Source organism: Sapajus apella, unplaced genomic scaffold, assembly GCF_009761245.1.
Source record: "Sapajus apella isolate SASKATOON/1434 unplaced genomic scaffold, GSC_monkey_1.0 scaffold64, whole genome shotgun sequence".
Taxonomy (NCBI): Eukaryota; Metazoa; Chordata; class Mammalia; order Primates; family Cebidae; genus Sapajus; species Sapajus apella.
This window is the reverse complement of record NW_022437004.1, coordinates 6859450-6885311: the sequence shown is the minus strand read 5'-3', so window position 1 is coordinate 6885311 and position 25862 is coordinate 6859450. Positions and strand designations below refer to the sequence as shown.

The 25862-nt window shown below is 42.3% G+C and overlaps 1 protein-coding gene across 2 annotated transcripts in view; it reads left to right on the top strand.

Moving 5' to 3' along the window:
• BCAR3 (BCAR3 adaptor protein, NSP family member) overlaps positions 1-25862 on the top strand; it is a 132969-nt gene that overhangs the window by 31588 nt on the left and 75519 nt on the right. For both annotated transcript variants that reach the window (XM_032247995.1, XM_032247996.1), the window contains exon 3: positions 19220-19259. In XM_032247995.1, coding sequence (XP_032103886.1) covers positions 19220-19259 — 40 coding nt within the window. The remainder of the gene's footprint in view (positions 1-19219; positions 19260-25862) is intronic.

Here is a 25862-nt window from a genome sequence, read left to right as displayed (position 1 = left end):
GCTGGGTTCACCTGGGGGCAGCGCTAAGGGGGAACTTCAGTCTTAACCCTTTTCTCTGCTCTCAAGGCCTTTTAGATGAAAAAAAGCAGAATAATTTCATTGGAAGTGCCAAATACCCCCTCCAAAGTTCTCTGGGTAGTTTGCCTAACCTTTTTTTGGCCTCACTGCTGGAGAGCACCACTGGTTTGTCTGTGCATGGCAGCGTGGGCTGACATGTTGAGGTGGGGGACCCGGAGCGGATGCTTCCACAGGCCTGGTAAGATCAGTGCTGACACAGGCTTGGGAGGCATCCCAAACTTGATGTAGCTTCTCTTGGCTTCCCTTTTATAAAAGTAGGAAGGGAAGGAGGTAGGGGTAAGGCCAGAGAGGGAGGGATAGTGGCAACTTCTCCATACCTTTTCTTTTTCTTTTTTTTTTTTTTGAGACAAAGTCTTACTCTGTCACTAGGCTGGAGTGCGGTGGCACCATCTCGGCTCACTGCAACCTGTGCCTCCCAGGTTCAAGCGATTCTCCTGCCTCAGCCTCCCAAGTAGCTGGGATTACAGGTACCCACCACCACGCCTGGCTAATTTTTTTTTTTTTTTTTTTGTATATTTTTGTAGAGACCAGGTTTCACCATGTTGGCCAGGCTGGTCTCAAACTCCTGACCTCAGGTGATCCACCTACCTCAGCCTCCCAAAGTGCTGGGATTACAGGCATGAGCCACTGCGCCTGGCCTCTCCATGCCTTTTTTATAGCCTCAGTGTTGAATGGTCAACTGCACATCTAATTGACATCTTTAGCCAATACTCCTGAGAGCCTAAACTTGCTGGCACTGTTCCAGGACATTCAGTCTATTGTAGTCCACATCTGGTTCAAGCCCCAGACTCCTCTTCCAAGCTGACTCTCCTCTGTTTTATAGTCTGTAAATTGAGGATAGTACCACTTTCTTCACAGGATTATGAAAATTAAATCTTCTAGTTTATGTAAATCACTAGCACAAAGTAAGTGCTTAATAAATGTTTTCTTGTTTTTAAAAGACAGTTATAGCCAGGCACGGTGGCTCACGCCTGTAATCTCAGCACTTTGGGAGGCTGAGGCAGGAGGATCACAAGGTCAGGAGTTCAAGACCAGCCTGACTAACATGGTGAAGCCTGTCTCTACTGAAAATACAAAAATTAGCCAGGCGTGGTGGCGCTCACCTGTAGTCCCAGCTACTCAGGAGGCTGACGCAGGAGAATCACTCGAACCCGGGAGTCGGAGGTTGCAGTGAGCCGAGATTGCGCCACTGTACTCCAGCCTGCGTGACAGAGCGAGTCTCTGTCAATCAATCAATCAATCAATCAATAAAAGCTAAAAGACAGATACAATCTCTGCTTTCACACGCTAGCTGTTTCCAACAGCCTGGACAAAAGCCTATCCAGCTTCGCATCCACCAGATGACCATGGACCTTCACACCCATCTTGGAAGGCAGTTTATCCCATTTTCAGATGGTGATGTGAAAATCACCTTAAGTGATGCAAAAATTTTCCCCCCGTAGGTCCCTCTGGCTGAACCTAAACGGACTATTTGCTCCTTCTTCCATACAGAAGTTCTAAGCTGTTACTGACAAGCGGCCTATATCTACCTTCTCCCCAAACCCACTCTTCCTTTTGATCTTCCCATGTTATGTGGCTTCAATACCTTCTCTCCTTCCTGGTTGCTAGTTTTCTGGAGCTGTCCTGGGAGCCAGCGTTCTATTTATTCCTGTTTTATTTACTTTCAGGGTATAAGTGAATAGTCCAGATGTGCTCTGACAAATGGCTCCTACCTCCTTTCATTCTGATTTTTAATCTCCTGTCAATGTTGCCTAACATCCCCTGGCATCCTTGATAAATGTATCCCGCTCTTTCACGATTAAACTTGGTCAAATTTCACATCTTTCCCATATTCTACTTACACAAGTGAAAGAAACCAGGAGGTGCTGAGCAATCTGTGTCTTCCCTTAGCCCAGCGCCCTTCGCTTCCAGCAGCTGGCTCTTCTTGTTCTCAGCCTTCTTATCCTAGTTATTAGAGTTTTCTTGTGCTTCTTAATTTTTCCTTTCTGGTTCCTTGAAGCTGGAGCTGGTGTTCAGGAAGACGTCCCTGCCCTCTAAAGCAGGGAACAGTCAGTGAGAGCAGTCAGTCTCCCTAGGGAAGTTAGGTCCAAGCAGGGGGAAGGATGATTACTGACATAGCGTAGCCTGCAGGAATGGTACAGACCGGAGAGGTTGCAGCCAGGAGCCAGGCTGAGGGAAGGCGCCTCAGGGAGGGCTTCCTGGAGGAGGTTGGACCAAGACCCACTGGTTGGGAGAGGCAGTTTCGGCTGGAGTGATGGTGGGCCTCAGAGAGAAGAGGAAAATGAGGCTCCTCAGGTAACTTGGGGCTTGCAAATAGCTGGTCCTCAGTTTTGGTGTTAGGACACTGAAGTACTACTGTTACAAATTAGCAAGTTTTAATCACAAGTAGGAGAAAATCTAAGCAAGCACTGACCAATGATAGTTAATGTTAGAGACTATAGGAGAGAGAGCTGGGAAGACAAACCTCAAACTTCTTTAGCCAGCTAATGGAAATTGTCCATTTTATTCTTTTTCTTATTTATCCCCATCTCTTTCATTTAAGACCTTAGTTTTTAAAGAGTCTCCTTTTGGGTCTTTACTGTCAAACCTCATTAAACACCACCCCTTTTCATTTTTAATGTGCAATTTCCATTTACTAAAAGTAGCTTTTAGAGAGAGATCAAGTTCAAACCATTTACCTCTACACATAGCACCTCTTTCCTCCATCCCATTATGCCTCTCACTAAAGCAGAACTAAAACCCTCACCTCAAAACCGTGGCTTTTATTAAAGACATTTCAAGGAAATGGCACTGGATGGCTTTAATAAAATTTTCCCTAATCTGAGTCATTTATCCAGTGCTGTGTCGTATTTGAATGGCCCATGTTACTTTTCTCATGTAGAGATAGTCTACTGGCACCCAAATATTTCAGAATTTTAAGTGGAAAGAAAAGATGTATTTCAAGAAAACAACCCACAGGAACTTTATCATGCTTCTGGTCTGATGTCATTGATTGGGGCTACCTTATAAGTGAGAGCACCTCAAATCTCCTTTGGTACTTTAGTTACTAAGTCATAACCAAGAGCAGCAATATGAGGGTCTCTTTGGAAGCAGAGTGTTCTTCTGTTTAGAAAACGTGTTTTCTCTAGAATATCCAGTAGGACTCTCTAGAATGTCCAGTAGAACTTTTTGCAGTGTTGGAAATATTCTGTAACTGGGTCATGCTAGCTGCTAGCCACTGGAGTAACTGAAGAGCTGATTTGTAAATTTTATTTGGCTTTAATTTGAATAAAGCCTTATTTAAACATCTAAATCTTATAAATTTTTTTGTTGTTTTTGAGATGGAGTTTCACTCTGTCACCTAGGCTGGAATGCAGTGGCGCAATCTCAGCTCACTGCAACTTTTGCCTCCTGGGTTCAAGTGATTCTCCTGCCTCAGCCTCCCAAGTAGCTGGGACTACAGGCACCCACCACCACACTTGGCTAATTTTTGTATTTTTAGTAGAGACAGGGTTTCACCATGTTGGCCAGGCTGGTCTCGAGCTCCTGACCTCGTGATCCACCTGCCTCGGCCTCCCAAAGTGCTGGGATTAGAGTTGTGAGCCACTGCACCTGGTCAAATTTTATAAGTCTATTAACCTGTATGTTTTTATGTTCCAGTCTCAGGAACCCTTTTTTACCCCCAGACCATTTTACCTTTCCTGATGAAAGGTTCCTAGCAAGGAGTTGCATCTGTAAGACAAATTTGATAAGGCTTCTTAAACAGTCCTATGATTCTGTGGGAGGGGCACTCATGTTTAGGGAAAAAATTCACTACACAAGATTCTTTCTTATAAAATTTCCTTTTACTTTCTTTACCAAAAATGCCTCTTTCTATCTTCAACTTTTTTTTACATCTCTTATTTCCTGATTCCTTTACCTTGTTTTATACATAACCCTATAAGGTTTGAATTGGACAAAGATATTTTGCCTTTAATAAGAACATTAAAAAGAAAGTGTTTTCCTGTAATTCGTAAATTGGAAATTACCCAGATACCTAATATCAGATGCCATAGATCCTAAATTATGACAAGTTTGTTTATGAGCATTTATTCCTTTACATTGACCTGATTAATAGTTTACCTAGATTATTAACAGAAACTCTGAAAGCTAATATTTTAAGTTATCTTCCTATTAGCTGTTTTTATAGCTGTGAATTTCAGGTATTTAAAACTTGAAATAAAACTTATGGCAATAAAACTTATGGTTAATTTTAAGGGTATTTATACCAATAACTCAGGATTTAGCTATTTTCATTAAGCCAACGGTATTTCATAGGTATACACAAGCAGAGATTATTCTGTCTTGGACTGGGTTTTATAATTTATAACCCTCATGGCAAATTTTATAGTATTCTGCAGGAATAGACATGAAACCACTTGATTTTTTAAAATGCTAACAAAATGCTAACCATTTTTAAGACATTGCTAATAGTATTTTACCAATAATTTTAAAGTCACCTTATTTATTAAACATTTTACTTAAGTCATGGGTATCTGGGTAGTTTCCAATCTAAGAATTACAGGACCACATTTTCTTTGTAATGTTGGTATTAAAGGTAAAATGTCTTTGTCTAATTCAAACCTTCTAGGGTTATGTCTCAAAGCATTCAACTAGTCTTTTAAGTATCTGATTTAAGCACTTTTATATATTAAGTCAATTAATTAGAGCTCTGTATATTTTTAGTAGTGAAACATTGTGTACACAGCATATAAGTACATAGATGTATTTAGGCATGCTGATGGAAATATATTTTATAGATTCATAAAGACCTCCTTTTTCCTTTTCTTCTAGTTTGGACTTAAAAATTCTTGATAATATGTTGCATCACTCTAGGCAGTTCTCAGCTAAATAGTCCTAAATTTGCATATTAAAGCAAACAACTCAGGTGAAGATCAGATAGCAAAATTTACATGATAAGGTACAGGGAGAAAAAGTTTGGTGTGCTAGAGGAAAATTAAAGTAAATTAACTTGTCAATTAAAGTTATGTAATTTATAAAGGCCTTTTAAATATATACAGATACATACATATACAGACACACACAGATCCTAAAGCTTTACTCAGTACTTTAGCCATGAAATAAGTATAAATTCACCAGCTTGCAAAAAAAACTTGTTAGATCTAAACAGTGGTTTCTATCTCCGTAGAAAAGTAACAGCAGATGTAAAGCAGGCAGAAAGGAAAAGAGAATTTAGGAACTTTATAGTTTGCAGGTTGACCTTAGGGTTCTTTTCCTTAATGCAAATATGTACCAAGACCATATTACTTCTATTTTACATAAACTCTGGCAAATAGAGATGCTATAAAACCTGCGAAGTACTTGCAAGGGGGTCATTCTCCTTGTTTTCTCCTTTTTTTTTTTTTTAAATTTTTTTTTTCCCCTTTTTTTTTTTTTTTTTCTTAAAAGGAGGAAGGAATTGAGCTGTGGCCTAGGGTTTCTGTGTGGTAGATGGATATGTGTCCTGGACGAGCCATTTTTAAATTAATTTTTGTTGGGGATTTCCTTGCAGGGTTGCTGCACGTTGTGGGGGGTCAACCCCCCAGACACTCTTATGAGACCCCCAGTCACCCAAGGATGCCTTTTGGCTGGGAGGAGCAAATGCCCTTTCTCTTGGGAGCTGAAAAAACTCAAGTCTCTCATTTACCTATAAAAACAACAGTTCAGTTTCTCATGCAAATATGCCCAGGCAAGCTAAATTGAGATTAATTCCAAAAGAAAAAGCAATAAATACCCTTTAGAATGCATCTCCGAACTAGAATTAGGATAATTAACAACTTCCTAGGAGAAAATCCAGCTCAAAATAAATTAAGGCCCATCAACCAAAACGGGAGGCCGGAGCTCAGGAGGACTTAGCAGTTCCACCAGAGGAGAAGCTCAAACTCTGTGAGGCTTCAGTGGGCCCCAGCTGGTACCTTAGCTCTGGTTTTGGGCAACTTTTTCAGGGTTCTGAGTCTTCTCTGAGGCCCCACGTGTTTTGGCATCAAATAATTGTCGATGAAGAGAGTCAAACTCTGTAAAATATTTGAAGAGATTTATTCTGAGTCAATTAGAATGACCATGGCCTGTGACACTGCCCTCAGGAGGCCTTCAGAGCATGTGCCCCAGGGGGTAGGGGCACAGCTTGGTTTTATACATTTTAGGGAGGCATGAGAAATGAATCAAATACATTTGAGAAACACATTGGTTTGGTTCAGAAAGGCGGGACAACCCAAAGCAGAGGCTTCCAGGCTTAGGTAAATTTAAACATGTTCTGATTGACCATTGGTTGAGTTTGTCTAGAGACCAGGGATTGATAGAAAGGAAGTGTTCAGTTTAAGGTAAAAGATTGTGGAAACCAAGGTTCATTTGAAGTCTTATACTGACTTAACTTTGAGACAACAGATGACAGATGTTTCCTATTCCAATCTTTAAAAGGTGCTAGACTTTAGTTAATCTCTTTAGGATTCATAGGGTCTGGAAGAAAAAGATCTACCTATGTTAATAGAGATTATTTACAGATGCACATTTTCCCCCACAAACTTTACAGGGCCACTTCAAGATGTGGCAGAAAAACATGTTTTGGGGTAAAATATTTTTACTTTCTTCTTTGTCACATAATGTTACACCAAAGTCAGACTGGAAAGTAAGTCACAATACACAGGATTAAATAAAACCCATTTGATGAAAATTTATGGTTTGTGGGGCATGACTCTCCAGACCCCTTAGATAGGAATTTGGGCAAGATTAAAAAAAAAAATCGGAGCTTAGTCCTCAGTGTGTATCCAAAATATACAACATGATGCTGTGGGATACATGTAATAGTTAAAAGGTTACTATAACAAAGCAAATTAACATATTCATCATCTAACATGGTTATCTACTTTTTTTTGTTTTTGTGGCAAAATTAATTGAAATATACTCAGCGTGAATTCTAAATACAGTACGTTGTATTACCTGTAGTCCTCATGTTGTCCATTGGAGCTCTAGGCTTGTTCATCCTACACATCTGCTGTTTTTTATCCTTTGACATACATCTCCCTATTTCCTCTGCCTTCTGCTCCCATCCCCATAACCACTGTTGTATTCTCTCTCTCCGTATATTTTATTTTTTAAAAAAAATTCCAGGCCAGGCGTGGTAATCCACACCCGTAATCCTGTAATCCCAGCAATTTGGGAGGCGGAGGTGGAGGCTGAAGCTGAGGCTGTGGCTGTGGAGGATTGCTTGAGCCCAGGAGTTCAAGACCAGCCTGGGGAAGATAGTGAGACCTCATCTCTACAAGAAAATAAAAATAATAAATAGCCAGTTGTGGTGGTACACGCCTGTAGTCTCAGCTTCTCGGGAGATTGAGGCAAAAGGATCAAAAGCCAGGGAGGTTAAGGCTGCAGTGAGCCTTGGTTAGGCCACTGCACTCCAGCCTGGGTGACAGAATAAGACTGTCTCAAAAAAAAAAAAAAAATCCACATATAAGTGAGATCATGCAATATATTTTTTTCTGTGTCTGGCCTATTTCACATAGCATAATGTCTTCCAGGCTCACCCATGTTGAGGTAAATAGCAAGATCTCATTCTTTTTTAGGGCTGAATAATATTCCATTGTATATGGAATATATATACATGTATGCATGTTTGTGTGTATATACATATGTGTATACACATATGTATATTGGGCCACCACATATGTATATATACAAACACATGTATGTACATATACATATATATACACACACACACACACACACACACACACACACACACACATACACAAGGCCACCTGCCTTGAGGTAACCCCCCTGCATGGGACACTGCTAATTGTACATATATATGTATATTTCCATATGCATACATATATACATATATGTGTTAAAGTAAATATTAAAATTTTATTTTTATTTTCCTTTTTCTTTTTAATATATTTTATTGCACTTTAAGTTCTGGGGTACATGTGCAGAACATGCAGGATTGCTGCATAGGTACATACATGGCAATGTGGTTTGCTGTCTCCATCCCCCTGTCACCTCTATCTGGCACTTCTCCCCCATGTTATCCTTCCCCAACTCCCTACCCTGCACTGTCCCTCTCTTATTCCCCCCCAACAGACCCCAGTGTGTGATGCTTCCCTTCCTGTGTCCATGTGTTCTCATTTTTCAACACCTGCATATGAGTGACAACATGTGGTGTTTGATTTTCTGTTCTTGTGTCAGTTTGCTGAGAATGATGGTTTCCGGATTCATCCATGTCCCTGCAAAGGACACGAACTCATCATTTTTTGTGGCTGCATAGTATTCCATGGTGTATATGTGCCACATTTTCCTTGTCCAGTCTATCATTGATGGACATTTGGGTTGGTTCCAGGTCTTTGCTATTGTAAACAGTGCCTCAGTGAACATACGTGTACATGTGTCTTTATAACAGAATGATTTATAATCCTTTGGATATATACCCATTAATGGGATTGCTGGGTCAAATGGAATTTCTATTTCTAGGTCCTTGAGGAATCACCACACTGTCTTCCACAATGGTTGAACTAATTTACACTCTCACCAACAGTGTCCTATTTCTCCACATCCTCTCCAGCATCTGTTGTCTCCAGATTTTTTAATGATCACCATTCTAACTGGTGTGAGGTGGTATCTCAAGGTGGTTTTGATTTGCATTTCTCTAATGACCCGTGATGATGAGCATTTTTTCATATGTGTGTAGGCCTCATATATGTCTTCTTTTGAAAAGTGTCTGTTCATATCCTTCTCCCACTTTTGAATGGGTTTGTTTTTTTCTTGTGAATCTAGTTTAATTCTTTGTAGATTCTGGATATTAGCCCTTTGTCAGATGTGTAGATTGCAAAAATTTTTTCCCATTCTGTTGATTGCCAGTTCACTTTAATGATTGTTTCTTTTGCTGTGCAGAAGCTCTGGAGTTTAATTAGATCCCATTTGTCTATTTTGGCTTTTGTTGCCAATGCTTTTGGTGTTTTGGTCATGAAGTCCTTGCCTATGCCTACATCCTGAATGGTTTTGCCTAGGTTTTCTTCTAGAGTTTTTATGGTGTTAGGTCAAATGTTTAAGTCTTTAATCCATCTGGAGTTAATTTTAGTGTAAGGTGTCAGGAAGGGGTCCAGTTTCTGCTTTCTGCACATGGCTAGCCAGTTTTCCCAACACCATTTATTAAACAGGGAATCCTTTCCTCATTGCTTGTTTTTGTCAGGTTTGTCAAAGATCAGATGGTTGTGGATGTGTGACATTGCCTCCAAGACCTCTGTTCTGTTCCATTGGTCTATATCTCTGTTTTGGTACCAGTACCATACTGTTTTGATTACTGTAGCCTTGTAGTATAGTTTGAAGTCAGGTGGCGTGATGCCTCCAGCTTTGTTCTTTTTGCTTAGAATTGACTTGGCTATGTGGGCTCTCTTTTGGCTCCATATGAAGTTTAAGGTAGTTTTTTTCTGGTTCTATGAAGAGGGTAATAGGTAGCTTGATGGGGATAGTGTTGAATCTATAAATTACTTATGGGCAGTATGGCCATTTTTACAATATTGATTCTTCCTAACCATGAGCATGGAATGTTTCTCCATCTGTTTGTGTCCTTTCTTATTTCTTTGAGCAGTGGTTTGTAGTTCTCCTTGAAGAGGTCCTTTACATTCTTTGTTAGTTGTATTCATAGGTATTTTATTCTCTTTGTAGCAATTGTGAATGGCAGTTCATTCTTGATTTGGCTCTCTTTAAGTCTGTTATTGGTGTATAAGAATGCTTGTGATTTCTGCACATTGATTTTGTATCCTGAGACTTTGCTGAAGTTGTTCATCAGTTTCAGGAGATTTTGGGCCGAGACAGTGGGGTCTTCTAAATATACAATCCTGTCATCTGCAAACAGAGACAATTTAACTTCCTCCTTTCCTAATTGAATATCCTTTATTTCTTTTTCTTGCCTGATTGCTCTGGCTAGATTTTCCAATACTGTATTGAATAGGAGTGGTGAGAGAGGGCATCCTTGTCTAGTGCCAGATTTCAAAGGGAGTGCTTCCAGTTTTTACCCATTCAGTATGGTACTGGCTGTGGGTTTGTCATAAATAGCTTTTATTATTTTGAGATATGTTCCATGGATACCTAGTTTATTGAGAGTTTTTAGCATAAAGGACTGTTGAATTTTGTTGAAGGCCTTCTCTGTATCTATTGAGATAATCATGTGGTTTTTGTCTTTGGTTCTGTTTATGTGGTGAATTACGTTTATAGACTTGAGTATGTTGAACCAGCCTTGCATCCCTGGGATGAAGCCTACTTGATCGTGATGGATAAGCTTTTTGATGTGCTGTTGCAATCGGTTTGCCAGTATTTTATTGAAGATCTTTGCATCAATGTTCATCACAGATATTGGCCTGAAGTTTTCTTTTCTTGTAGAGTCTTTGTCAGGTTTTGGTATCAGGATGATGTTGGTTTCATAAAATAATTTGGGAAGGATTCCCTCTTTTTGGATTGTTTGGAATAGTTTCGGAAGGAGTGGTACCAACTCCGCTTTGTATGTCTGGTAGAGTTCAGCTATGAACCCATCTGGACCTGGGCTTTTTTTAGTTGGTAGGCTATTAATTGCTGCCTCAACTTCAGCCCTTGTTTTTGGTCTATTCAGGGTTTCAGCTTCTTCCTGGTTTAGGCTTCGGAGGGTGCATGTGTCCAGGAATTTATCCATTTCTTTCAGGTTTACTGGTTTATATGCATAAAGTTGTTTGTAGTAATCTCTGATGGTAGTTTGTATTTCTGTGGAATCTGTGGTGATATACCCTTTATCTTTTTTTAATTACATCTATTTGATTCTTCTGTCTTTTCTTTTTTATTAATCTGGCTAGTGGTCTATTTTGATCTTTTCAAAAAACCAGCTTCTGGATTTATTGATTTTTTGAAGGTTTTTTTTGTGTCTCTGTCTTCTTCAGTTCTGCTCTGATCTTAGTTATTTCTTGTGTTCTGCTAGCTTTTGAGTTGTTTTGATCTTGCTCCTTTAGCTCTTTCAATTTTGATGATTGGGTGTCAATTTTAGATCTTTCCTCACTTCCCATGTGGGCATTTATTGCTATAAATTTTCCTTTAGACACTGTTTTCAGTGTGTCCCAGAGATTCTGGTATGTTGTGTCTTCGTCCTCATTGGTTTCAAAGAACATCTTTATTTCTGCCTTCATTTCATTGTGTATCCAGTCAACATTCAAGAGCCAGTTGTTCAGTTTCCATGAAGTTGTGTGGCTCTGAGTTAGTCTCTTAATCCTGAGTTTTAATTTGATTGCACTGTGGTCTGAGAGACTGTTTGTTATGATTTCCATTCTTTTGCATTTGCTGAGGAGTGATTTACTTCCAATTATGTGGTCAATTTTAGAGTAGGTGTGACATGGTGCTGAGAAGAATGTATGTTCTGTGAATTTGAGGTGGAGAGTTCTGTAAATGTGTATTAGGTTTGCTTGGTCCAGGTCTGAGTTCAAGTCCTGGATATCCTTGTTAATTTTCTGTCTTGTTGATCTGTCTAATATTGACAGTGGAGTGTTAAAGTCTCCCACTATTATTGTGTGGGAGTCTAAGTCTCTTTGTAAGTCTTTAAGAATTTGCTTTATATATCTGGGTGCTCCTGTATTGGGCACGTATATATTTAGTATGGTTAGCTCTTCTTGTTGCATTGATCCATTTACCATTATATAATGCCCTTCTTTGTCTCTTTTGATCTTTGCTGGTTTAAAATGTTTTATCAGAGACTGGGATTGCAACTCCTGATTTTTTTTTTGTTCTCCATTTGCTTGGTAGAGCTTCCTCCATCCCTTTATTTTGAGCCTGTATGTATCCTTGCATGTGAGATGGGTTGCCTGGATACAGCACACTGATGGGTTTTGACTTTTTATCCAATTTGCCAGTCTGTGTCTTTTGATAGGGGCATTTTGCCAGTTTACATTTAAGGTTAATATTGTTATGTGTGAATTTGATCCTGCCATTTTGATGCTAGCTTATTGTTTTGCCTGTTAGTTGACACAGTTTCTTCATTGTGTCGATGCTCTTTACCATTTGTTATGTTTTTGGAGTGGCTGGTTCTGGTTGTTCCTTTCTATGTTTAGTGCTTCTTTCAGGAGCTCTTATAAGGCAGGCCTGGTGGTGATGAAATCGCTGAGAAATTGTTTGTTCTTAAAGGATTTTATTTCTCTTCACTTATGAAGCTTAGTTTGGCTGGATATGAAATTCTAGGTTGAAAGTTGTTTTCTTTAAGGATGTTGAATATTGGCCCCCACTCTATTCTGCCAAGAGATCTGCTGTGAGTCTGATGGGCTTCCCTTTGTGGGTAACCCAACCTTTCTCTCTGGCTGCCCTTAGCATTTTCTCCTTCATTCCCTGATATCCTTTCTTCTGCTTAGTCGATTCAGCTATTGAAATTTGTGTATGCTTCACGAAGTTCTCATGTAGTGTTTTTCAGCTCCATCAATTCATTTATATTGTTCTCTAAGCTGTTTATTCTCATTGGCATTTTGTCAAACCTTTTTTCAAGATTCTTAGTTTCTTTGCATTTGTTTAGAACATGTTCTTTTAGCTCAGAGAAGTTTGTTATTACCCACTTTCTGAAGCCTGTTTCTGTCAGTTCATCAGACTCATTCTCCGTCCAGCTTTGTTCCCTTGCTGGTGAGGCATTGTGATCCTTTGGAGGAGGAGAGGCATTCTGGTTTTGGGTGTTTTCATCCTTTTTGCGCTGGTTTCTTCCCATCTTAGTGGCTTTCTCTACCTGTGGTCTTTGTAGTTGGTGACTTTCAGATGGGATCGCTGAGTGGATGTCCTTTTTGTTGATGATGAAGTTATTCCTTTCTGTTTTTTAGTTTTCCTTCTAACAGTCAGGCCCCTCTACTGTAGGACTACTGGAGGTCCATTCCAGACCTTATTTCTTTCTGTTTTTTAGTTTTCCTTCTAACAGGCCCCTCTGCTGTGGGACTGCTGGAGGTCCACTCCAGACCCAGCTTGCCTGGGGATCACCTGCAGCAGCTGCAGAACAGTAAGAGTTAACACCAGTTTCTTCTTCTGTTATCTTTGTCCCAGAAGGATACCCACCAGATCAGCCTGAGCTCTCCTTTATGAGGTGTCTCTTTGGATATATGGGGGTTGGGGAGCTGCTTGAGGAGACAGTCTGTCCCTTATAGGAGGTCAATTGCTGAGCTATGAGCTCCATTGTTCTGTTCAGAGCTGCTAGGCAGGTACGTTTAAGTCTGCTGCAGCGGAACTCATAACCGCCTTTTTTTCCCCAGGTGCTCTATCTTGGGAAGGTGGTGCTTTATAAAGTTCCTGACATGCTGTTCCCTTTTTTCAGAGATGCCCTGCCCAGTGAGGAGGTAGCCTAGTCACAGTCGGCCAGCAGAGGCGTTGCTGAGCTGCCATGGGCTCTGCCCAGCTGCTGTGTGAACGTCTTGTGGTTTCGTTTATAGAGGTATAGAGCTGCCTTGGTAATGGCGGTCTGCCTCAGTAATGGCGGACTGCCTCTGTGAAGGCAGACTGCCTCTATAGTGGTGGACTGCCTTGGTAATGGCGGATGCCCTTCCCCCCACAGAGCTCGACCATTCGGGGTCCAGCTGTGCTTGCTGAGAAACTCAGTCCAGAGCATTTCAGATTGTTGGTCTTTGTGGGGGTGGGACCCACCGAGCCAGATCACCTGGCTCCCTATTTCAGCCCCCTATTTTTCAGTTGAACGGGCGGCTCTGTCTCCCAGGCATTTCAGGCGGCTGTTTCAACTGGCCTTGATTTGTGTGAGTTTTTGTGCGGAGACCCACTGCACCAGCTCAAACAGCCATGCTGGAAACACGTGGCACTTTTTTGCCCAGAAATCTCCTGGTCTGTGGGCAGTAAAAACTCGTTTGGAAATGCGGTGATCACTCACCCTCTGCGTTCTCGCTGGGAGCTGCACTCCAGAGCTGTTCGTATTTGGCTATCTTGGATCTGCTTTTTCTTAAGTTTCAACTTTCATCTTACCACTATGAAAAGTTATAATTTTCTGCCATTTTGAATTTGCCCCCTAAAATTTTATTTTAAAGTACATGGGAGGATGTGTGTAGGTTGTATGCAAATATTACACCATTTTAGATAAGCAATTTGAGCATATATATATATATATATGCACACATGTATATATGCATATGTATATACACTTATGTGCATATATGCATATGTACATATATACACGTGTATATACACATATGTATATGTATGCATATGTATACATATACACATATATACATATGTACGCACATATACATATATGTATATATACACATATTCCATATACACATTGGAATAGTATTTAGCCCTAAATAATACTTACATATATGTATGTATGCAAAGCGCAGAGCAAGGCAATGCCACCAAGCTGTAATAATACTCATTGTATTCTTCAGCCCTGTGCTCTCACAGCTCTTTTTAAAAAATTAACTTCTTGGGCTGGGCATGGTGGCTCACCCCTGTAATCCCAGCACTTTGGGAGGCTGAGGTGGGTGGATCATGAGGTCAAGAAATCAAGACCATCCTGGCCAACATGGTGAAACCCTCTCTATACTAAAAATACAATAGTTAGCTGGGTGTGGTGATGTGCACCTGTACTTCCAGCTACCTGGGAGGCTGAGGCAGGAGAATCATTTGAACCTAGGAGGAGGTGGAGGTTGCAGTGAGCTGAGATCCAGCCTGGAGACAGAGCAAGATTCTGTCTCAAAAAAAAAAATTAACTTTGGCTAGGCACGTTAGCTCACGCCTGTAATCCCAGCATTTTGAGAGGCTGGGTGGATCACTTGAAGCCAGGAGTTCAAGACCAGTCTGGATAACATGGTTAAACCCGCCTTTACTAAAAATACAAATTTAGTTGGTCGTGGTGGCAGGTGCTTGTAATCCCAGCTACTCAGGATGCTGAGATACGAATCCCTGAAACCCAGGAGGTGGAGGTTGCAGTGAGCTGAGATCGTACCACTGCATTCCAGCCTGGGTGACAGAGCAAGAGTCTGTCTCAAAAAAAAAAAAAAAAATTTAGTTTATCTTAAGAATGTTACTGAAAGGGTAAAAAAATATATTTTATTAAATCACAGCTCTTGAATATATATCTCTTTAGTATTTTGTTAAAATAGGAAGTAGATATGAAATAATTCTGTGCATACCAAAGTAAGATGCTTGTCTGGGAGGAAAAGCCCTTATTTGCATTTTGATTGCTACCTAAATCAGCCATTTTTTCATGATGTGGTATTTCCTTGAAAAGTGCTCTTAAACACCTTGTCTTTCAAAGCTGTCTCCCCAACCCCTGTCCCAAGGAACCAGAAAGAAAAAATTAAGGAGAATAAGAAAAATATAATAAAGAAGTTGTTCTAACTGAGGCAGGGTTGTGGGGACAGCACAGACCCCCTGCTTTGAGGTAACCCCTCTGTTGGGACAGTGCTAACTGCAGCCAGCGTTGCCCCAGGAACCTGGCCTGGCCAGCGTTGGTATCCTACTGCCTTCTCAAGAGAGTTTGAGGTTCAGCCTGAGAGAATGAGCTCAGGGAGTGCAGGGAGTTTTCTTTTCTTTTTTTCTTTTGAGACAGAGTCTCACGCTTGTCACTCAGGCTGGAATACAGTGGTGCGATCTCAGCTCACTGCAACCTCCGCCTCCCAGGTTCAAGTGATTCTCCTGCCTCAGCCTCCCAAGTAGCTGGGATTACAGGCATGTGCCAGCATACCCAGGTAATTTTCGTGTTTTTAGTAGAGATGAGATTTCTCCATGCTGGCCAGACTGGTCTTGAGCTCCTGACCTCAGGTGATCTACCCACCTCGGCCTCCCAAAGTGCTGGGATTATAGGTACAAGCCCCCTTGCCCAGCCTAGTACAGGGAGTTGTCCTGTGCATCTCTAGAGAAAGGAAGAGAGGAATGTTTAAGCCTTCAAAAGGTGAAGGGAAAGGGATTTTACAACAAAATCTGATGGGTAAAACAAAGATTCTAGGCACAATTCTAAACAAAATTACTAAAATAATGATATGCAGGTGCTTGAAAAAAGAGAGTTAAAGTTAAAATCACAAATCACATCTGTATGGTCTTAGTATTTGACAGATATTTTCCCAAAAATTAATGAAATGAAACTCAAGGAAAATATTTGACAGCCTTTAGTTGCCAGTGAAAAAAATCTGGGCTTTCAAGTGAAAATTAGAATTTCAGAGAATGTATATCCTCCACCATAAGCTTGACAGTTCCTAACACAGCCCTCCCCATCTGTGGTTCCTCATCCGTGAATTCAGTCAACTGTAGATTGAAAATATTCAGAAAAAAATGGATGGCTTCATCTGTACCAAACATGTACAGACTTTCCTTGACATTTTTTAAAAAACAATAGAGTGTAGCAGCTATCTATATAACATTTATATTGTATTAGGTATTATAGTAATTGAGAGATGATTTAAAGTACCTGGGAGGGCTGGACAAAGTGGCTCACACCTGGAGTCACAGCACTTTGGGAGGCCAAGGCAGGAAGGATAGCTTGGGGCCAGGAATTTGAGACCAGCCTGTAACATGGTGAGACCCTGTCTCTACAAAGAATATTTAAAAATTAGCTGTGTATAATGTATGATAGCATGTGCCTGTGGTCCCAACTGCTCGGGAGGGCGGAGGTGGGAGGATCACTTGAGGCCAGAAGGTACAGGCTGAAGTGGGATGAAGATGAAAAACAGCACTTCAGTGGTCCTGACATCTTTCTGTACTCCCAGGAGCAGACCACTAGGCCAGACAATGCCTCTTAAGTCTCAAATGTCAATTCAGTAGAAAATCAGGGGTTCAAGAACTTAAAGGGGACACACAACCAAAATGCTGCTGACAAAGTTTTTACTCACTAGCGGAGTTGCTCTGTGGACCCAAAGCCTGATGACGTTGGCACAGTGTCCAGAGTATGCACTTGGAGGCATGAGTATGGTACTGACACCACAGAGACCTTCAAATGATGAGTGTGTCTGCAGTAGACACACTCATCTGCTTTGGGAAAGGATGCCTGATGAAATAAACACGGGTGTGAAGGCAGAGTATGCCTGATTGCAAGGCCTGGAAAGACTGATTTATTACCCCTCTTTGATGGGAGTGCACTTGGAGACTGAGAGCTTAAGCTCTTCTCCAATCCTTTGGCCCTACAAAGGGATTCTTTTCAGAACCTAATCTGTTTGCCTGCAGAGGAGCATCTTGGATGCCAGACTACCCCTGAGCATACACCCTGTGCACAGCCCTAAATAGATAAACCAGACTAAGGATGGCTTGGGGGCTGGATCCATTTCCCCCACAAGACAGATGTGTCCCTGACCTGTGGGGTTGGGACTGCTTGTGCCCCAGCCAGGGCCTTGCTGCTCTTGTTCAGAGAAGGAGTACTGTAGTCTCCGTCTCCTGGGGCTCTCTCCACACCCAGTAAATCTGTCCACTCCCACGGGTTTGGGGTTGAGCCACCCTCTTCCGAGGTGATTGCTTCCCCGTAGGGCACCCCTGCCTTCTGATGGACGCAGGCTTTCTGTAGTTATGCTAAGACAACCCTCCTTCCCCCACTTCAGAGGACAGACCAGCCTTGCAGCCTTCTAAGTCATTCTGTCCTTTTTAAGTGATCACATCTCTCTGCGGGGATGTGTTGTTTTTTTTTGTTTTTTTTTTTTTTTTTGAAATTTATGCCTCTAAAAGGCAGCTGTCTTTACACAGTTGTGTTGGGGAGCACCTCATAATAACCCTGCAGACATCAAAAACATTAGCTCTCCTGTCTCTCCTCTCTTCTCCTTTTGCCCTAGTCAGATCTTCTGTCCCTTTTCATATTAAGTCCCCCTCCTCAAGGCTGGGTGAGGTGGGTCACTCCTGTAATCCCAACACTTTGGGAGGCCGAGGAGGGTGGATCACGAGCTTACAGTTCGAGACCAGCCTGACCAACGTGGTGAAACCCCATCTCTACTAAAAGTACAAAAATTAGCCGGGCATGGTGGTGTGCGCCTGTAATCCCAGCTACTCAGGAGGCTGAAGCAGGAGAATCACTTGAACCCAGGAGACAGAGGTTGGAGTGAACCAAGATCCCTCAACTGTACTCCAGCCTGGGCAACAGAGTAAAACTCTGTCTCAAAAAAATAAAGTCCCCTCCTCAGTGCCACCTGCTGATGTGTTCTTGGTTTTGCTATATTTTATTATTTAATTATTTCAACTTTTAGATACAAAGGGGATACATCTGCAGGTTTGTGACATGGGTATGTTGCACTTAGGTAGTGTATGTAGTATCTAATTAGTTCTTAGCCCACGTCCCCACTCACAGCCTTGTTCCCCCCCCCAAGAGTCCCCAGTGTCTGTTGTTCCCCTCTTTATGACACAAGTACCCAGTGTTTAGCTCCCATTTGTAAGTGAGAACATGCAGTATTTGGTTTTCTGTTCCTGGGTTAATTTGCTTAGGATAATGACCTCCACCTGCATCCATGTTGCTGCAAAGAACATGATTTACTTCTTTTTTTATAGCTGTGTAGTATTCTATGGTGTGTATGTACAGTACTTTCTTTCAATTGTCCTATTGTGATAGACCTAAGAGCAGCCATTAGATGTGGGAATAAAGACACTGGGCACACAGAACAGTAGGATGAATTGCTGAGGTTTCCACTGGTAGTGGGTGGGTAATAGCCAGTACTGAGAAGAGAAGGCTCCGTTCCCTCCGTCACCCAGGCATTAGGCAACCTGGGGCAGCCCCTCCACCCACCTAAGCCTCTCTTTTCTTATTGTCAGTGTGGGAACAACACAGTTACTGGTGGGGACGTTTTGGGGATTAACCCAGATACCACTAGTGACCGAAAGTGCTGCATGTTCCCATACCCAGTCCTGCCTGCCTCCCACCTCTACCCTCTCCTGAGCTCTTTGCTTCAGACTTTCAGTTTCTATGCTCAAGTAAATCTAGATTTACCACATATAAATAGTCTAACACTCTGGGGCCTGAATTTGACAGGAAAGCATGTGGGAGCTTCTAGACTGAGGTCATGGTGGTGTCTCACACCCCACCACACATACCCTCTTGTGAATACTGTCTGGGAGGTGGGGCCCAGCTTAATAACTTAATGAATAGGGTGAAATAATGTTGGACACATTATATTCAAAGCAAGAATGCATCGTTCCCAACCATTCTCATATTTATATTTTCTTTTTTCAGGGATCCACATCTTCTGGACCCAACTCTGGAATATGTGAAGGTAGGAAATCAAGATTAAACATGTAGCCATGACGCTGTGTAGTAGATTTCTCATTTGGAACACAACATTGCTAAGTGATGCTGCAGTCTGGTTTGTGTAAAAACCTGGTTAGACTCTCCAAAACAACAGGGAAGAAATTTGACTCCCTTAGGCCTTTGGGAAATTTTGTAAGGGTCTCACGTCATCCTATTACAGGTACCCTTATCTGGCCCTTAGAGCCAGATGCATTTTAAAATTCAGAATTTTTTTTTCCCCCCTAGAAAGGTAATATGGTATGTATAGTAATACCCCCAGAGAGATTTGGGGTCAGCACTCCATAATCCACACTCATTAGTTTCACAGTGATATGTAAGAATATTCACACTAAGAGAGATAAATACATGACAAATGATTTTATGTAGTTCAGGTCATATTTTGCCACCACATGAGGTTGCTGCCAAGTGAGGTTTTGTTTTTAACTTTAGTTTTCAGAGTCTTTTGGATTTTGGAATGTAGACAGGGAATTGTGGACCCATGTTTACCTTCTGTGGAGGACTGAGGGCTCCCTGAGATTTTATGAGCCATCTTTTCCCTTCCAACAGCCACCCTCTTGCTCAGGGCGAATCTGGGGCCAAGTAGTAATATTAGTTACTTAGTTACTTTCCAGCGGGTCTGGCAGTCAATGCTTCTAAATATTCAACCCTTCAAAATAATGTATTTCTTCGAGCAGGAAGAAAAGATGCTTTTCACTTCTTCCTCTGCCTTCTTATTTTCTGGTGTTGATGTTTGCTTTATTTTCTTTTATGTTTGAGAACTGTAATCTGGCACTTCCTTCAGAAGAAAGAATTCTGATTGTCACATTTAGTTTCTTGGATTTACGACAACATACTTACTTTTTGGGAGAAATCGTGGCAGTAGTTAGTGTTTAGAGTCAGGAGCCTCATTCCATCTCCACTATCCCAAGGGCAGGATCCCAGATCAGAGTATTTAGGCTTGTCACTTTTGTGTGTACCTATGCCTTCCCCCAGAGTTCTGGCATTTCTTCCCTCGTTAAAAGACCAGAGGATGGATGGGAGAGGAGGAAGCTCCAGCAGAACCACTTGGCAGTCATAGTGAAGTTTATTGGAATGGAGGCGGATATTCTTTTTTCCCTTCTCTTACACCTGAATGACGTCTGAGCTGTGTTTTCATGGAAACAAATGTGTAATCCTAAACCCTCAGAGCTACCACACGAGAATCTGGTCAGAGCTTTATAAATGCTGTATCTTTGTCCGTCTCAGATGCATCACATGTTTTTGTGCAGGTTGTGCATTGCAAACTATTAGAGGATGCTATTCACATAGACTATGATTTAACTTAACTAAAAATGCACTCTGGAATTCTGCAGTGCATAACAGCAGTCCTTTAAAAGTCACTCCATGCCTTGTTTCTGAAATTGGCTGTCTCCTACCATGGGGCCAGTCTGGCTGTGTGTATACCGCCTTTCTTTACTCCAATACCTCACTCTTTTCTTTTACAAAAGTCTAAACCCCTTTTAAGATAATTTGGTGGTGAATTCTATTTGGGGTGTGTGTGTGTGTGTGTGTGTGTGTGCGTGTGTGATTATTATTTTTTTTGAGATGGAGTCTTGCTCTTGTTGCCTAGGCTGGAGTGCAATGGCATGATCTCCGCTCACCACAACCTCTGCCTCCCGGGTTCAAGCAATTCCTCTGTCTCAGCTTCCCAAGTAGCTGGGGTTACAGGCATGTGCCACCATGCCCAGCTACTTTTTTTTTTTTTTTTAATATTTTAAGTAGACGGGGTTTCACCCATGTTGGTCAGGCTGGTATCAAACTCCTGACCTCGTGATCCGCCCACCTCTGCCTCCCAAAGTGCTGGGATTACAGGCATGAGCTTACCACGCTCAGCCAATTTGGTGGTGAATTCTAAAGCTAAATATAGAGGATTTTGGAGTGGCCTGTTGAGGTATTATCCAAGCTATTGCATCTCATTTTTGAATATTGATCATAGTGAGTTGAGTGGTATTGATGAAGAAGAGATATTGGAGTTGTCAGTGGCTTCTGTTTATCTGGGCTGTCTTCACCTTCTCCTGGCAGTGGGATGTGATGGAGCTGCTCTTTGAGGTTCAGAGGGTTCTCCTTTTCAAGAACTTGTTGAGGTATTCTGAAGGATACCTTTTCCTCCTAACTTGATCTGATCTGGTCAGAGGCCTATAAATGATGTGTCTGTATCCCGCCTGAATGTATCACTTTTTTTTTTTCTTTCTCACTTCACCCTTGATTAGAGGGATGGTTTGGGAATGTGTTGAGCCAGTGTGAGGTATTTTCATTTGCCTCTACAAACACTAAGGCTCTATGAGCACACTTATAGAGATCTCTGCCCTGAAGGTCCAAGGGGACCCAGGGGCCCATTTCTTGGGTCAGGTCTGTTGTAGCATTCCTCATACTTAGTTGCTCTGTGGAGCCAGGCTGACCAGTGCCAGGAAGGCTGGACTCATCAGTTGATGCCAGCTGGTGCCTCATGGCTGGAGATAAATCAAGGGAGGTAGGAGAGTTGCAGATAAACTGGGGTGCAGTTTGACCCCCTTAACTTCTTCTCTACAATCCCCTTCTGCACTTAATGCCTCTTAAGCTTGGAGAAAAGTAGTTCTATGTGAATTATGTTGTATCATAAAGGCCCCTTCCAGTAGGTTCAGATTCATTGGCTGAAAAAACAAGCATCAAGATGCCAAGTTTTAGGATCCATTGTGACCCCAGAATGGGGGGAGTCTGATCCCATTCTGAGTCTCATCCAGGATGAGAGGGAAGCACCCAACTGTGGCCAACAGTTGGCAGTCCAAACCCTGGCAGGAGCTCCAGCCCCAGGTCTTCCTCCCTCCCTGTGTCTTATAAATGTTGCTCCCCTCCCCATCGGAGCATTTCCAACCATCTTCCTTTGGTTTTTCCAGTGCCCGAGAAGAAGAGAGAGGTCTGGGACTGCCTCCTGCCTCCTTGGGTCTGGGAGAGACAGGGAACTGAGGGTGACCCCTGTAGCTGGTGGGGCAATGGGACTGCAGTGTTGTGGCAGGAGAGAGCTGAATGGAGAAAGAATCCAATATTCAGCTCTGGCGGTTTGTCTGTGTGTCGCCCTAGCACTGTGCACAGTTTGTATTGCAGTACATTCATTCACTGCGCACAGTGTGTATTGCAGGTGAAAGGGGACCAGTTTCTTGGTTCCTTAGCTACAAGCTGTTCATCCCAAGTGGAATGGAGGGAAATATGCATGGCTGAGAAGCCCCAGGGCTGTTTGCAGCTCTTTTACCTTGGCCAGCAGGCAGGCCTCCTGCTGGGACCCCTGACAGCAACAAGATCCCAAAGGCTTAATTTGATGTTTGGATGTGGTAGGAAAATAAATTGCTGATCCAAAAGTAGCCCAGGGATTTGGAGATCTCCTTCTTCACTGTTTTTGTCTCTTTTATTCTGGCACTCAAAGGAGAGAATTTTGGTTTTTTCTTTTGTGTTTTTTTTTTTTTTTCCATTTTTCTCCATGTTTTCCTAGCCTTCTCTCCTCACAATTTTTTGCCCCCACGGTACCTCAAAACATGATCACCTTGAGAGCCTGGCTTTACCTTTTGTCTAATCATGAGGTCCTTTTCTCTGGTCAAACATACAGGTATTGATCGACTTATGACCTATGCAACTTACGACCATTCGACTTTACGACCACAATTGCTAGCCATGACTGCTCCGCGTCTGGCAGTGCAAACATTGCCCAGCTGGGCATACGACAGTGCGGACCAGCTTCCGGCAGCACTACCATCTCCACGTGCATATAGCCTACTCAACTTACGACCAAATTGTGTTACGAACGGTCTGTTGGAACCAATCGTGGTCGTAAGTCGAGCACTAGCTATAATTGATTCTCTTTCATTGCATTGAAAGGAAAGATTTCTTCCAGGTTGAAAAGCCGAACCCTCCAGAGTGGCTCCACCCTCCTCCTGCTGTTTACCATGTAGTTAGTGACTTTGGTTCCTGGTATACAGCTCTGGAATTTTCCTCTGCGTACCTAGCATACCTTACCCTAGATAAAACCAAACATTTTTTTTTAATAGGAGGAAATATCTTTTAGAGCCAATAACCCTAGGCAAAATTGTGAAATAGAATTTTCTCTCTTCACTGCTCAGCCTACTCACTGCCCCATTGCATTTGGCCAGATTTTTGCCTCAATAAAACACAATTACACTGTGTCCAGTTTCTTAGACCACTGTCAAGTAGTTCCTTAGAAAATCAGATAAAACAGTAGTGCTAAAATGTTAATAAATGGTAACAGCTCCATGTGTTCCCCTTCCTAGATAACATTGTAACAGACACTCCAAGTACACATCCCCTGAGGACCCCAGCCCAGCAAGAGAGCTGGGTCCATACTCTGGTTCTTTTTTTTTTTTTTTTTTTTTTTTTTTGGAGACAGAGTCTCGCTCTGTCACCCAGGCTGGAGTGCAATGGTGCAATCTTGGCTCACTGCAACCTCCTGGGTTCAAGCAATTCTCCTGCCTCAGCCTCCTGAGTAGCTAGGATTATAGGTGCCAACCACCATGCCCGGCTAATTTTTTGTATTTTTAGTAAAGATGGGGTTTCACTGTGTTAGCCAGGCTGGTCTCGATCTCCTGACCTTGTGATCCACCCACCTTGGCCTCCCAAAGTGTTGGGATTACAGGTGTGTGCCATCGCACCTGGCCCATACTCTGGTTCTAATTAGCAATGTGACCCTGGCCACCTTCTCTCTGTGGGTTCCATCGTCCCCACAACTAGAAACCTTGGGGTGGGCTGATACTCCTTCTGGCTTAAGGTTTTAGGATTCTTAATGCCTAGAATAGGCTAGAGAGGAAAATCTTGTAGCCAGTGGTAAGGAGTTCTTAATTGTATGATTGCTGTTGATCATAAGATTGGCATATTGATTGGAATAGGATAGCATTTTATGTTGTATCTTGGACGTGAAGACCAAGACTGTGACGGATCATAACTGCCATCACCGTGTTCCCGGAAGAGTGGAAGTTACCCCGGCACTCCTGCATTGCTCTGTTATCCATCATGGTTAACTTCCATAACCTCCTTTGAACCTCTGAAGCCTAGGCTCACTTCTACTCTTTATTATTCTCCTCCTTTTATTTTACCCTGGAGCTGCTTCTTTAAGCTTCAGAAGTTGCCCCCACAACCTGCACTAAATATAAATTTACATTATCTCCATCAGCCACAGTGGTTCACACCTGTAATCCCAGCACTTTGGGAGGCTGAGGTGGGTAGATCATCTGAAGTCAGGAGTTCGAGACCAGCCTGACCAACATGGTGAAACCCTGTCCCTACTAAAGATAAAGAAATTAGCTGGGTGTGGTGGTGGGTGCCTGTAATCCAAGCTACTCAGGAGGTTGAGACAGGAGAATCTCTTGAACCTGGGAGCCAGAGGTTGCAGTGAGCTGAGATCGTACCACTGCACTCCAGCCTGGGCAACAGAGCAAGACTTCATCTCAAAAAAAAAAAAAAAATTTACATTATCTCCTTCTCCTTTATACCTATATTCTTTTTAGGCTAAAGACTAGTGCTGTTTTATTTGTTTTGTTTTTTGAGACAGGGGCTTACTCTGTTTCCCAGGCTGGAGTGTAGTGGTGCAGTCATAGCTCATTTGAACTCCTCAGCTCAAGCAACCCTCCCATCTCAGCCCCCTCAAGTAACTGGGACCACAGATGACCACCCCCATGCCTAATTTTTTTTTTTTTTAAAGAAGCAGGGTCTCACTGTGTTGCCCAGGCTTGCCTCGAACTCCTGGCCTCAAGTGATACTCCTGCCTTGGCCTCCCAAAGTGCTAGGATTATGGATACGAGCCACCATCCTGGGCAAGACTACTACTTTTTGGCCTCTTCACACACCAGCCCTACAGTTATTTTAGTAAAGAGTTTCTTTTCTGGGGATGGTTTAAGCTGTACTTTTTTGAGGGAGAAAGTGATTGGCTAGGGCAGGGCTGGGTGGTTTTTCTTTTAGAAGAAGTGTTTATTATACATTTTCCATTTTTAAATAAGTTGTCCTCAAAAGCCAGGCATGGTGGCCCATGCCTGTAATCCCAGCACTTTGGCAGGCCGAGGCAGGTGGATCACCTGAGGTCGGGAGTTTTAGACCAGCTTGACCAACATGGTGAAATCCTGTCTCTACTAAAAATACAAAATTAGCTGGGCGAGGTGGTGCATGCCTGTAATCCCAGCTAGTCAGGAGGCTGAGGCAGAAGAATCACTTGAACCTGGGAGGCAGAGGTTGCAGTGAACGGAGATCGTGCCACTGCACTCCAGCCTGGGCAGCAAGAATGAAACTCCATCTCAAAAAAAAAATTTTAAATAAATTGTCCTCAAAAAAAGATACACTAGAAAATATGGTGAAGTAGAAAAGAAAATTTGGGATGCCTGTTTTTTTTTTCTCAAATTAGCCATGAGTAGACAAGTGGTTTTTTGTGGCCAGGCTGTAAACAGCATGCTTGCCCGCCTGTGGACAAAGGCCTGCTCTCCAGGCGACTACAGTGAGGAAGTGTCAGGACGGAATGCAGCCTTTTGTTCCTGGCTAGATTCCTAGTGAACGCATGTCCTCTTTCTTTTGTGTAGTCAGC